The 14,763-nt window shown below is 36.7% G+C and overlaps 2 protein-coding genes across 2 annotated transcripts; both read left to right on the top strand.

Moving 5' to 3' along the window:
• Window positions 1–2,486: 2,486 nt before the first annotated feature.
• On the top strand, window positions 2,487–6,146 carry LOC133333269 (uncharacterized). Its single transcript, XM_061541584.1, has 2 exons — window positions 2,487–2,521; window positions 5,003–6,146. The coding sequence occupies exons 1-2, from the start codon at window positions 2,487–2,489 to the stop codon at window positions 6,144–6,146; spliced, it is 1,179 nt and encodes a 392-aa protein (XP_061397568.1).
• A 3,408-nt stretch (window positions 6,147–9,554) lies between these two features.
• LOC133333268 (uncharacterized) lies at window positions 9,555–13,459 on the top strand. Its single transcript, XM_061541583.1, has 2 exons — window positions 9,555–10,348; window positions 12,331–13,459. Exons 1-2 carry the CDS (start codon window positions 9,555–9,557, stop codon window positions 13,457–13,459), a joined length of 1,923 nt encoding a protein of 640 aa, XP_061397567.1.
• Window positions 13,460–14,763: the final 1,304 nt, after the last annotated feature.

Here is a 14,763-nt window from a genome sequence, read left to right as displayed (position 1 = left end):
AGAAGAAACGTGTTTTTAGAAAAAAGAAGAAAGAACAAGAAAACGTGATCGAGAGCAATTCGAAATGTGCAGGAGTCAGAATGAAGTCCGGATATTTTACCAGCGAGTAAAACAACAAACCGAAGGCTTTAGTGCAGGCACATCTTCCTGTAGAGAAGATGAAGAAGGAAACCTGGTGACAGATACAGACAGTGTGCTGAGGATCTGGAAGGAACATTTTGAAAAGCTCTTGGTAACAAATAGTGGCTGTGAAGAAGATACCTCAGAAGCAATTATAGATGACGGTATAGAATGTATACTATTCAAGACTGGCGGCTAGATGCTGGTCAAGAGCATGCACCAGCTGATTAGTACAATTTGGCAAGATAAATGAATGCCCAGTCATTGGAACCTCAGCATCCTGTGTCCCGTGCATAAAAAAGGAGACAAGACGACAAGATGTGCCAACTATAGCGGAATTAGTATTCTTCCCTTCACATACAATGTACTATCCCGCAAGCTATGTGAACGATTGAAGTCAGCGGTCAATGACATTATTGCACCATACCAATGCGGCTTCAGACCTGAAAAATCCACCATTGACCATATTTTCACTCTGCGCCAAATCCTGGAAAAGGCCCACTAAAAACACATCGACACATTCCACCTATTCGTCAACTATTAGCCGCATTCGACAGCCCTATCCGTTCAGAGGTGTTTAAAGCCATGTCTGCATTCGACATTCCTGTAAAATTAATACGGCTATGCAGGATAACTTTAACAGCAGCACTTAAAGTCGCAAAAGGACCTTTCAGAACATTTCAATACCGAACAGGGAATCGAACAAGGTGACAGTTTGTCGTGTGATCTTTTTAACATCCTGCTGGAAAAGGTCATAAGGTTGAATAGAAATGACACTCTGTACAACAAACCACACATGTTACTCGCCTACGCCGATGACTTCGACATAAGGGGTCGAACATTGCGAGCGGTAACAGCCACCTTTGAACAATTTGAGAAGGAGTCTGGCAGTAAATGGCGTGAAGACCAAGCTGATGGTATCAACGCGTAAGACATCCAGTAGACACGGACCAATTGTGGAACCTGAAAACTACAGCTTCGAGGTAGGGAACGATTTTATATACCTCGGTACCGCCATAAATAAAACTAATAACATCAGGAGGAGAATAGTGTTGGTCAACAGATGCTACTATGGTCTAAGTAAGCAGTTTAGAAACAAGACGTTGATACTACCCATGCTGTTATATGGATCTGAAGCATGGATACTTACGCAAGCAAATGAGGCAGCTCTTTTTGTACGTTTGCAAAATAACTTTCATAAAGAATCAGTTATGTTAATTACTAATAAAATTTGAAAAAAATATTTATTAATTCCATGTGTAAACTCATTCTTGGCCTACTGTATTCTTATATGTTTTAATATTATCTATTCTATTCCATAATTTTTCTGGTACATTTTTCTTTAAGAAAATATTTTCTTAACTCTACCAAAAATCCTATTGTTGTAATACTATTCCCCTTCCCTTAATATGATTTGGCAAGTCTGCGAAAATGTCTAATAAACAATGACTTGATGATTATAAAATAAACATTTTATAAAGGGACAATTGTGTCCCAAAGGACAATGCAGACAATTGTTTGAGTGTCTGCAAGAAAATATGAAAATTATTTCCACAAAATATTCTAAAATGGTAACAGAAATAGCAACAGTTCGTTTATTGCTTCGGTGTTCATCAAAATATAAAGTTTTAAAAATAATGTTCGTGAGATTTATTGCGATGGTTATAATTTTTGTAATAAAAAGTTCTTCGACTTTAAATTTATTGCAAAATTCAAGTGAAAAATATGACATTCCCGGATATTTTATAGAAAAATGGTTGACAGTACCATTACAAAATGTTAACTCTTTGGAGATAAAGCTAAGGGCGAGATACTTTCACGATGATATAGAAAATCCCTATATTCAATGGTTCATGAAACATTCACAGAAGCCATATATCCTTACAACATATGGAGGCGAAGAAGGATATTATAAAAATACAACAACCACTACAAATAGTCGAATTATTATTGGTAACATGGAACAATTGAACAAATCTATACATTATACCCAACGTAAAGGCACAAATTTCATTGTCATAAATGATAACTATGTGGATCTAAAGGAGTTGTTAAAAATTGCCTTTCTCTTGTGGAGTAAATCGAGAATTTTGAATGTATTTTATCTGACAAGGAATGGTGTTTACATTTATTCTGCATTTACATTAAATGCTAATGGATCTTATGGTGAAATTGTGTTATATAATGGCGTTCATCCATTGGATAATATTTTATTCGATAATATGCATGGTTATCCGTTGAGACTACAGATTTTTCAATCTGTCTATTCGAGACCTGTCCTAAATCCGCTAACTAATAAAGTCGACTATGTTCATGGTCTTGATGGGAGAGTGGCACATAACTTACATAGGCGTATGAATTTTACAATGAAATTTTTAGATCCAGATCCGAATTATTTTGGGTAAGTTTCTTGCATATCTTGCAGATTTATATTAGGAGTTATTGCCCAAAATTCATTTTGTATAATAAAGATTTGAAATTTGTTTCTTATCAATGTGTGCAGCGAATTCATTTATTTTATATATGGACTTTAACCTAATTTCCATGTCGATTTCGAAAATAAATTTTTATATATTTCAAGTGAATATAACAAAGGGGATAAAATCTCCCAACAATGTTGCAAATATTGGAATCTTTTCACTAATATTGGTAAGACTGCAATCTGATATCTTCGTATAATATATTGTATCCAGGTGCGCAAAAATTTGCCGCGAATGTTTCAAAATACATTCTTTTCGTTTTGTGCTCATTTTACGAATGAATTTATGGCGATAAATTCTTTACCATACGAGCATTCGTCAAAGAATGTTCGCACACATATAACAAACGAGTGAGAGCACAGAACAACGATCGTTCGTTTCGTTTGGTGGTTGAAATTCTTTCTGACATTCTCTGACGAATGAAAACAAACATTCCCGAATTCTCGCGAATGCTGAAAACAGCAACAACAAACGTTCGTGAACTCAATAGTTGCTGGACATGTGTTCTGCCACACACACATTCTTTCGTTGTTTGTGTGTGTTTACTTTTTTATGATATTTTTTTGTTTGTTGTTGTTTTTAACAGTGCTCGCGAGCATTCGCGAACATTTGTTTTTTGAGTTTTTCAGCAAAATTTTATCGTTCGTGAATTTTTCGTACAATGCGGACATTCTCTAGAGATTGCAAATGCTTGTTCGTTCATTGTAACTTTATCATTCGCGATAAATTGAAAAACATTCGAATTCTCGCTGTGAGCATTTGTGAGAAAGAGTGTATTTTAATCATTCTCCGCACCCTGATTCTATCGCAGAACTTGATATGGGATATGACGGGCTTCATAGCTGAACCATGAGGCGGCAGACTGGGAGTAAGAATCGATGAAATGACCGCCACTGAGGAAGTTCGACATAAGACTCAATACAGTTCTAGAGCGTGTCCAAGTCTGAACACCAGTTGAGTGAATGTAGAAAATTCGTAGCTATGACAGCAGCTGAAGAAATGATAATTGTCTGCTTCTACTTAGTTCAGAACCCTACTAAAATTCATCATAGGGCACTGCGCAAAAACTTTAGCCAGGGAGACACACAATGATTTGAAGAGAGTTTAAGCGGCATTTCTAAATAAATATGCCTAGGAATTAGAAGAACCATTGTGCTCACTGAAAAAAAATACAAGACCAAATCAAGTGTCAATTGGTGGCCGCTAGGAGAGTACAGAGTGTATGACAGCGAACGGCACCGGGAAGTCCTTAGAAGTTGAAGTAAAGCAAAGTTGGGAGAGGAGCTACATCACATATTTCAAATTCGCCGAAAGTAGCTCGAAATAAGAGAATTTCTTCGAAGCGTGAAAGAATGGTAAGCAGAAACTTGTTACGGAGTATGGAGCATAATGAAAGACGAAGACTGGGTCCAAAGATTATGGTGCCGAATGCTTTAATTTAAGTGAATAATAATTGTATAATTTATATCTCCAAGAGGAGGTTAATTGCTTGTGCAACAAAATTCGTTCAAAATTGACTTCGTTGGGCAGATATTTTTACTTTTTGGGCCGGTCGATTGACCACAAATTCCGTGTAAATAAATAAATGTCCCATTCAATTTTTATAGCGTGTTGAGGATGTGGAAGAATCATTTTGTAAAGGTTCTGTTATCAAATAGTGGCGGCGAAGTAGATACCCAAGATGACCAAGATGAGGTCAGAATAGCAATTAGTCGGCTGTAGAATAATAAAATAGCAGGTGCCTATGGATTACAAGTCGAACTACTAATGACCGGTGGTTAGACGCTTATCAGGAGCATGCACCAGGAGATTAGTACAATTTGTCAAGAGGAATGCATGCCCAATGATTGGAACCTCTGCATCCTGTGTCCCGGGCACAAAGAAGGTGTCAAGACGATATGTGCCAACTATAGAGGAATAAGTCTCCTTCCCATCACATATAATGCTGTGTGAACGACTGAAGCCAATGGTCAATGACATTATTGCACCATACCAATGCGGATTCAGGCCTGGCAATTCCACCACAGACCAGATTTTCACTTTGCCCCAAATCCTGAAAAAGACTTACGAAAAACACATCGACACATTCCACCATTATTCGTCAACTATAAATCCGCGTTCGACAGCCCTATCCGTTCAGAGGTGTTTAAAGCCATTTAAATTAATACGACAATGCAGGATAACATTAATTAGCACAAGATCAGCACTTAAAGTCGGAAAGAACCTTTCAGAGCCTTTAAATACCGAACGGGGATTCAGACAAGGTGACAGCCTCTTGTGTGACATTATTAACATCCTGCTGGTTATTTCGAGCTTCTACATTTGTAAATGTTTTTAAAATATCCATGTGTAAACTCATTCTTCACATACTGTATTTTAATGGTATTTTTTGTATATTCCAGAGAGCGTCTACCTAATGGATCATATAACGGCGCGATTGGTTCGATATTGGATCACTCTGTAGACATCTGTTTCACCGGCTTCTTTATAAAGGATTACCTGACACGTGATATCGAATTTTCTGTGGCCATGTATGGTGATCAATTGTGTATATATACACGTAAAGCGGAACGTGTACCCGACTACTTACTACCGCTATTTGCAATACAACTAAATGTGTGGATAAGTTTTATTGGTATTGGATTTTTGGCATCGATTGTTTGGATCTCACTACGAATTGCAACAATTTATTTAAACATATACAAATTGCAAGTTTTAAAAAGGGATTTACAACGTCCCCTCATTTGGCAATATTTGGCGATTTTAAAAGATTCCTGGGTCGTTTGGGTACGTCAATGTGTAAATTATTATCCCGCATTTGAATCGGAAAAAGTTTGGCTAATATCATTGTGTTCGGTTAGCATGGTATTTGGTGCGATAATTGAATCAAGTTTGGCTTCCAGTCACATTGAACCGCTGTACTATCAGGATATACAAACGCTAGCGGGACTTGATAAATCCGGGTTGGAAATACTCTATCGTCATCCCTCCATGAAAGACGATTTATTTGTGAGTGATGAAGAATCATCACAACTGTATGCTAGTCTGAATAATAAAACCCGCTATATGCCGAATCGTCAATATAACATATTGGAAGAAATTGCCAAATATGGACGGTCGGCAGGTGTCAACCGTTATAACAATTTAATGTTGGAGTCATTGGATCTGCTGGTAAAGAAACGTATATGGATAATACCCGAATTTCCTAAAAATTATGGTATCGCTTATGTTTGGTTGCGAGATGCCCCATGGGATAATGTTGTCAACGCATGGCTATTGAAATTTCAACAATCGGGTATTATATCGAAATTTGAACGTGATATGAAAATTGAATCGGAATTAGATGTAATGAGAAAACATTTATATGACTCGGTTATGGGATTTCGAATTTTAACAATACGCGATTTTCAATTGGCTTTTTATGTCTTAATTATTGGTAATATTTTTGCTTTCGTGTTGTGTTTTATGGAACGTTTGATATTTGTGCTGAAATGTAAATCGAGAAATTCTACGAAAATAAATCGAGATTTACAATATTTGAATTAAAGATGGTGCGGTTGTTTGTATTTTATAATTAGACTCATAAGTATTCATTAGGAAAACGATATTCAGTCAGGCTGAATAGGAGTTTTCATTAGGAAAACGATATTCAGCCAGGCTGAATAGGAGTTTTCATTAGGAAAACGATATTCAGCCAGGCTGAATAGGAGTTTTCATTAGGAAAACGATATTCAGCCAGGCTGAATAGAAATTTTCATTAGGAAAACGATATTCAGCCAGGTTGAATATAAGTTTTCATTAGGAAAACGATATTCAGCCAGGCTGAATAGAAGTTTTCATTAGGAAAACGATATTCAGCCAGGCTGAATAGGAGTTTTCATTAGGAAAACGATATTCAGCCAGGCTGAATAGGAGTTTTCACTAGGAAACCGATATTCAGCCAGGCTGAATAGGAATTTTCATTAGTAAAACGATTCAGTTTTCTTTAAGAAAACGATATTCAGCCTTGCTGAATAGAAGTTTTCATTAGGAAAACCATGTTCAGAAGTTTTCATGGGGAAAACGATATTCAGCTAGGCTGAATAGAAGTTTTCATTAGGAAAACGATATTCAGCCAGTTTTCATTGGGAAAAGTATATTCAACCAGGCTGAATAGAAGTTTTCATTAGGAAAACTATATTCATTTTTGTTGTCTATTCGGTTGAGAATTGCGACCAAAAATTGAAGATACCTTTAACATATATTCTATAATTCCCTAAAAATTTTTAAGACCATCGAGATTCTTAAGAGAAAGTCCGTTCACAAGTCTCCTCATAAAAGTTTTATATATATATGTGTCACGTATGAAATATTTAGTCTATTCCCAACGGAACTTCTTCAGATTTACTTGTCAGATTTGTGGTTATTGTCGTTCGAATTGTAAATAAAATAGTTACGACACTCTTTGTATTGCAGGTTCATGATAAGAGGGAGGGGGAACAGTAAAGTGTTTTGTTTATTAGGATGGTACCTGATTTTATGGGAGAGTTCAGGACTGTTTGTTTGATATCTTGTGCCAAGGATGAACCGATGAAACAATTGAGAACAGCAAACAGTTGTTAAGATTGCTTCTTTTGAAGCGATTGGCTCGCTTTTATACGTCGTAAGTACCCATGCTTCAGATCCATACACCAGCACGAGTAGTATAAGGGTCTTGCAGAGGGTTAGATTTTGGTCGAGAGGTGGACCAATTTTTAAATTGCTTACTTAGACCATAGTAGCATCTGTTGGCCAACACTGTTATTCTGCGGATTTCAAAGCTGATGTTATTAGTTTAGTTTATGGCGGTACTGAGGTATATAAAGTCGTAAAGTAGTTTCTAAGTTCCACAGTTGGTCCGAGTCTACTGGACGTCTTGCGCGTAGATACCATCAGCTTGGTCTGTTCTCTATTTACTGACAATCCCACTTTGGCAGACTCCTTCCTAATTCGTTCAAAGGTGGCAGTTAGAGCTCGGAATCCTCGACCCTGCCAATGCCATTTCTGTTCACATTTGCATCTCGTATGACCTTTTACAATAGGATGTTAAAAAGGTCACTCGACAAACCGTCACCTTGTCTGAATCCTCGTTCGGAATTGAAGGGTTCCAAGACGTCTTTTCCGACTTTAACTGCTGACCTTGTGCCAGTTAAAGTTATCCTGCATAGCCGAATTAATTTTGCAGGAATGCCAAACGCAGACATGGATTTATACACCTCTGAACGGAAAGGGCTGTCGAATTCGGCTTTATAATCGATGAATAGAAGGAATGTGTCGACGTGTTTTTCATTGGGCTTTTCCAGAATTTGACGCACAGTGAAAATCTGGTCGATGGTGGATTTGCCAGGTCAGAAGCCGCATTGACAATTGGCTTCTGTCGTTTACACAGCACGCTGGATACCACTCTATATGCAATGGGAAGGAGACTAATTCCTCTATAGTTGGCACATATCGTGGTTCTGACCTTATCATGGCTAGGTGGTATACACTCTATGTACACCGCCATCTCTTATTGGTTCTGGGATATCTACATCACCGCGACTCTTTCATACCAGAAGCTTTTCAAAATGCTCCCTTCCAGATCCTCAAAATTCTCTCGGGATCGGGATAATTCCATCGGGAGAAATAAAGTGAGTGTATATCGAGATGCTTTAATCTGGTGCTGCTGACTACCATGTTTTTAGCTGTCGCGAAGTCAATCAACATCATGTTGTCTGATGTTTCTTCATGGAGGCTGAATTTTCCGACGTTTGGGTCAAAAATGTTTCCCCTTTCCGATTTTTACATTAAAATCTCATTGCAAAATTTTAATGTCATGGTCCGGGCAGCAGTCATGTTGTTTCTAGGCGCTCGTAAAATATGTTTTTGCCCTGTTCATCTTTATCTTCGGTCGGAGCATGGGCGCAAATGAGACTGATGTAGAATAAGTTCGGATTATAGCAATTCGCTCATCTATTGGAGTGAATCTGGAGACTAGATCATTTATTCTACTGTTAACCATAAATCCCCAGCCAAATTCATGTCTCGTTTCATGACAGTGCGTAATCGTCGGATTTACCTACGCCTGTTCCTTTCCATTGCATTTCCTGTAAAGCAATGATATCGGCTTTGTACTTCCTGAGTACATTCGACAAAGCGAAAACCGCACCAGTTCTGTACAACGTGCGCACATCCCAAGTGCAGATTCGCAGATCCTGGTCCTTTTTACGCTCGCAGGGATTGTCAACATCAGGGAGGTTTTTTTGGGTTTCTTTTTCGTTGTTTTCACATAGAAGGAGAGGTTTTCCGATTGCGGGCAACTAACCCGACGACTCAACCCATTATTTTTGGGTGAACTCGCGGCACATATCAACTCACTATTTCAACGGGTGATAAAAGTGGCTACCCCGAGGAGGTCAGTGTCCACAATTGAGATGAATATTTAAGGTCCTAGCCACCTCAGGGAGAAGGGTATAAAAAGGTAGGCGACTCGGCCAAACTTAACAGAGTTTTATCTTATTTTCAATTTCATATTCCACTAGATATTATTCGGGACACCCTAATCTATGCACACCACGAGAACTGTAAACAAAGTCCTTCCTAATTATAACACCTGTCATAACATGTTCACAATTGAACAAATAAAACAAAACGATTACAAAGGTGTCAGGATAAACAGGGGTAGTTGCTATAAGTTTCAATTACAAAGGAATACAAATCACTACCCTGGTCTAAGGAGGTAACAACTTAAGCCTATCCAAAAAACGGATAATTGATTGTTATGATTTGGCAAAAAAAAAGCAAATAAAATACGGAAATTAGAACCCAGTCAGTGTGTGGGTAAATTCCCACAAAAGGGACTAGTAATTTGCCAATGCAAATTTCTGTAAGGACTATAAAAATCAAAGAAACCATTCGGAGTGACTTCAGTCACTTTCAAAGGTTTTAAATAAGGAAATGAATTTCCAACTTGTAGTAACATTCCTCATCGCCTTGCGGATACAAACAAGTAAATCCTTTAAGGGAATTTTGAAAGTTCCGCAAAAGGATAATAATCTCACATTGGAGGAAATAAATACCTGGCTAAAGAAACCCATAAATGAGATACCCTATTTGAATGTAATGTTACGAGCAGAGAATTATAAAAAGGACATGGATAACATTTACATACACTGGTATCTGACTCAGACACAAATAGCCTATGCATTAAATACCTACAGCCTAGAGGACCATCAAAAATCCCATCACCCTGAAATTGAAAAAACCTCGGAAAACTCTCACATCGACTATGTGATTGCGACCAATTTCAAGGATTTCCATCGAACATCCTTGTATTTTGCCCAACATGCTGGAATCTATTTCTTTATTATTTTGGATAAATACGATCTGAAGGAACTTCGTGAAGTTTCCCATATGTTATGGAGGAAATATCAAATCTATAAAAGTTTCCTGCTAACCAATGGCGGAATATTTATATACGATCCTTTTGCTTGGAATACTGATGTGGGAGATTATGGTACAATTATGCGATACAGGGGTGAACAATCTTTGGAACGTACTATATTTTATAATATGCGTGGTTATCCATTACGTGTTCAACTTTTTCGATCGGTCTATTCGAAACCAATGTTAGATCCTGAAACGCAGAAAGTCAGCCATGTCTATGGTGTGGATGGTAGAGTATCGGAAATATTACATGAGAAATTGAATTTTACAATGGATCTATTGGATCCCGATCCACATTATTTCGGGTATGTATTAACTACAACAATTTTTTTCATGAAAATTGATATTCCGCCACGCTGATCAGACATTTTCATAAGAAAATTCATATTCAGCCTGGCTGAATAGATATTTTCATTAGAAAATTAATATTCAGCCTGGCTAAATAGATATTTTCATTAGAAAATTAATATTCAGCCTGGCTGAAGAGATATTTTCATTAGAAAATTAATATTCAGCCTGGCTGAATAGATATTTCATGAGAAAATTCATATTCAGCCTGGCTGAATAGATATTTTCATTGGAAAATTCATATTCAGCCTGGCTAAATAGATATTTTCGTTGTAAAATACATATTCAGCCTGACTGAATAGATATTTTCTTTGGAAAATTCATATTCAGCTGAATAGATATTTTCATTGGAAAATTCATATTCAGCCTGGCTGAATAGATATTTTCATTGGAAAATTCATATTCAGCCTGGCTGAATAGATATTTTCATTGGAAAATTCATATTCAGCCTGGCTGAATAGATATTCTCATTGGAAAATTCATATTCAGCCTGGCTGAATAGATATTTTCATTGGAAAATTCATATTCAGCTTGGCTGAATAGATATTCTCATTGGAAAATTCATATTCAGCCTGGCTGAATAGATATTTTCATTGGAAAATTCATATTCAGCTTGGCTGAATAGATGTTTTCATTAAGAAAACTATATTCAGCCAGGCTGAATAGAAGTTTTAATTAGGAAAACTATATTCAGCCAGGCTATTCAGTTTTAATTAGGAAAACTATATTCAGCCAGGCTGAATAGATGTTTTCAATAGAAAAACTATATTCAGCCAGGCTGAATAGATGTTTTCATTAGAAAAACTATATTCAACCAGGCTGAATATATATTTTCATTAGAAAATTCATATTCAACCAGGCTGAATAGATGTTTTCGTTACAAAATTCATATTCATAGATACCTAATCTACCTAAACATATATTCAGCCAGGCTGTATAGATGTATTCAGGCTGAATAGATGTTTTCATTAGGAAAACTATATTCAGCCAGGCTGAATAGATGTTTTCATTAGGAAAACTATATTCAGCCAGGCTGAATAGATGTTTTCATTAGGAAAACTATATTCAGCCAGGCTGAATAGATGTTTTCATTAGGAAAACTATATTCAGCCTGGCTGAATATAGTTTTCCTATTCAGCCCAGACTGAATAGATGTTTTCATTAGGAAAACTATATTCAGCCTGGCTGAATATAGTTTTCCTAATGAAAACTATATTCAGCCAGGCTGAATAGGAGTTTTCATTAGGAAAACTATATTCAGCCAGGCTGAATAGGAGTTTTCATTAGGAAAACTATATTCAGCCAGGCTGAATAGGAGTTTTCATTAGGAAAACTATATTCAGCCAGGCTGAATAGTTGTTTTCATTAAGAAAACTATATTCAGCCAGGCTGAATAGATGTTTTCATTAGGAAAACTATATTCAGCCAGGCTGAATAGATGTTTTCATTAGGAAAACTATATTCAGCCAGGCTGAATAGATGTTTTCATTAGGAAAACTATATTCAGCCAGGCTGAATAGGAGTTTTTATTAGGAAAACTATATTCAGCCAGGCTGAGTAGGAGTTGTCATTAGGAAAACTATATTCAGCCAGGCTGAATAGATGTTTTCATTAGGAAAACTATATTCAGCCAGGCTGAATAGATGTTTTCATTAGGAAAACTTTATTCAGCCAGGCTGAATAGATGTTTTCATTAGGAAAACTATATTCAGCCAGGCTGAATAGATGTTTTCATTAGGAAAACTATATTCAGCCAGGCTGAATAGTTGTTTCCATTAGGAAAACTATATTCAGTCAGGCTGAATAGATGTTTTCATTAGGAAAACTACATTCAGCCAGGCTGAATAGATGACTGAATAGGAGTTTTCTTTGGGAAAACTATATTCATTCAATGGAAGATTTTCTTAGAAAAACTATTGTATTCAAAATTTTTTTCTAGTGAACGACAACCGGATGGATCCTACAATGGTGCCATTGGTTCCATAATCGACAACAAATTGGATTTATGCCTGACGGGATTCTTTGTGAAGGACTATATGGTACCGGAAATGGAATTCTCCGTGGCAGTTTATGATGATATGTTATGTATCTACACCCCGAAAGCCGAACAAATACCCGAATCAATATTACCCATACTCTCGGTGGGTTATGATTTATGGTTGGTCTTCATTATCTCAGCATTCGTTTGTGGATTTATTTGGGTTTTGTTGCGTTATCTAAATTTACGCCTAAAGCTATGGCCAAAACGCCAGTCACAACTTATAATCAATGGACGGAATTTAGATAAACCCTATAAATGGCAAGTGATACGAATATTCATAGATACCTGGGTGGTATGGGTAAGGGTAAATCTGAATCGTTATCCACCATTTAATTCGGAAAGGATATTCATTGCCTCGCTGTGTTTGGTCAGTGTTATCTTCGGTGCAATTTTTGAATCCAGTTTGGCCACTGTCTATATCCATCCTTTATACTATAGCGATATCTATACCATGGAGGATTTGGATAAAAGCGGATTATATGTCATCTACAAATACACCTCGATGGGTGATGATTTATTTTTCAGCGAAACTTCTCCACTGTTTGCCAGTCTCAATAAGAAGCTGAAACATTTGAAGGATCTGAATGCGGATATTTTACAAGATGTTGTCGATAATGGTGGTAAGGCGGGAGTGACACGTTATACCACTTTGATTTTGGAATATCTTAGCTATATACGCAATCAGCAGATATGGATTGTACCGGAATGTCCAAAATATTACACCATCTCTTATGTTTGGCATAAAAATGCACCCTGGGAGGAGACCGTCAATCAGCTGCTGTTGAGAATGCAATCGGCGGGACTGTTTAATAAATTTATTAACGATATGCAAACGGATGTCGATATCGAACTATCAACTCAAGCAACGTCAGCAACAACAAGCAATTTTAAAGTCCTGACAATCGAAGATTTACAATTGGCTTTTTATGTTATTCTACTTGGTTCGCTAATGGCTTTCATTGCCCTACTAATCGAAAGGAGGAAAAAGAAATCGCGTCCACCGTGGAAAGCAGTGATAAGGAAATAAAATTAACAAAGGTGTGAATAGGTGTAAATTTCACCCAAGGGAGGGTGGTGAATAAAAATAGTTGACAGATACATGTTTGTTTGGGTTAGTTTGTTTGTTTTTGTTGCTTTATGGGTGCGACATGTTTAATCAAATAAGATATATACACACACAAATGTGATTTATTTAAAAATAAAATAAACAATAATATCGAAATTAGAGATTATATCTTTGGATAGAACAGTGGTTTCGAAGGATACTGAATGGACAAAAAATAAATAAAAAAGGCTGTAAAAAATCTGTAAAAATCCACGCCTTTATAGGCTCTAAGGAGGCTGTAAAAATTCCTTAAAAATCCACTCCTTTTTGGTCTGTAAGGTGGCTGTAAAAATTCTTTAAAAATCCACTCCTTTGTGGTCTGTAAGGTGGCTGTAAAAATTCTTTAAAAATCCACGCCTTTGTAGCCTCTAAGGATTTAATTTTTATAACCTCCCTACAGACCACAAAGGGGTGGATTTTTAAAGAATTTTTACAGCCTCCATCGTGAACACAAAGGCGTGGATTTATAAAGAATTTTTACAGCCTCCCTACAGACCACAAAGGCGTGGATTTTTAAAGAATTTTTACAGCCTCTCTAAAGACCACAAAGGCGTGGATTTTTAAAGAATTTTTACAGCCTCTCTAAAGACCACAAAGGCGTGGATTTTTAAAGAATTTTTACAGCCTCTCTAAAGACCACAAAGGCGTGGATTTTTAAAGAATTTTTACAGCCTCTCTAAAGACCACAAAGGCGTGGATTTTTAAAGAATTTTTACAGCCTCTCTAAAGACCACAAAGGCGTGGATTTTTAAAGAATTTTTACAGCCTCTCTAAAGACCACAAAGGCGTGGATTTTTAAAGAATTTTTACAGCCTCTCTAAAGACCACAAAGGCGTGGATTTTTAAAGAATTTTTTACAGCCTCTCTAAAGACCACAAAGGCGTGGATTTTTAAAGAATTTTTACAGCCTCTCTAAAGACCACAAAGGCGTGGATTTTTAAAGAATTTTTACAGCCTCTCTAAAGACCACAAAGGCGTGGATTTTTAAAGAATTTTTACAGCCTCTCTAAAGACCACAAAGGCGTGGATTTTTAAAGAATTTTTACAGCCTCTCTAAAGACCACAAAGGCGTGGATTTTTAAAGAATTTTTACAGCCTCTCTAAAGACCACAAAGGCGTGGATTTTTAAAGAATTTTTACAGCCTCTCTAAAGACCACAAAGGCGTGGATTTTTAAAGAATTTTTACAGCCTCTCTAAAGACCACAAAGGCGTGGATTTTTAAAGA

This window comes from Musca vetustissima, unplaced genomic scaffold, assembly GCF_032173495.1.
Source record: "Musca vetustissima isolate MV318-11 ecotype Yass unplaced genomic scaffold, APGP_CSIRO_Mvet_v1 utg113100, whole genome shotgun sequence".
Classification (NCBI taxonomy): Eukaryota; Metazoa; Arthropoda; class Insecta; order Diptera; family Muscidae; genus Musca; species Musca vetustissima.
The sequence above is the reverse complement of the archived record's forward strand: the minus strand, read 5'-3'. Positions and strand labels throughout refer to the sequence as shown.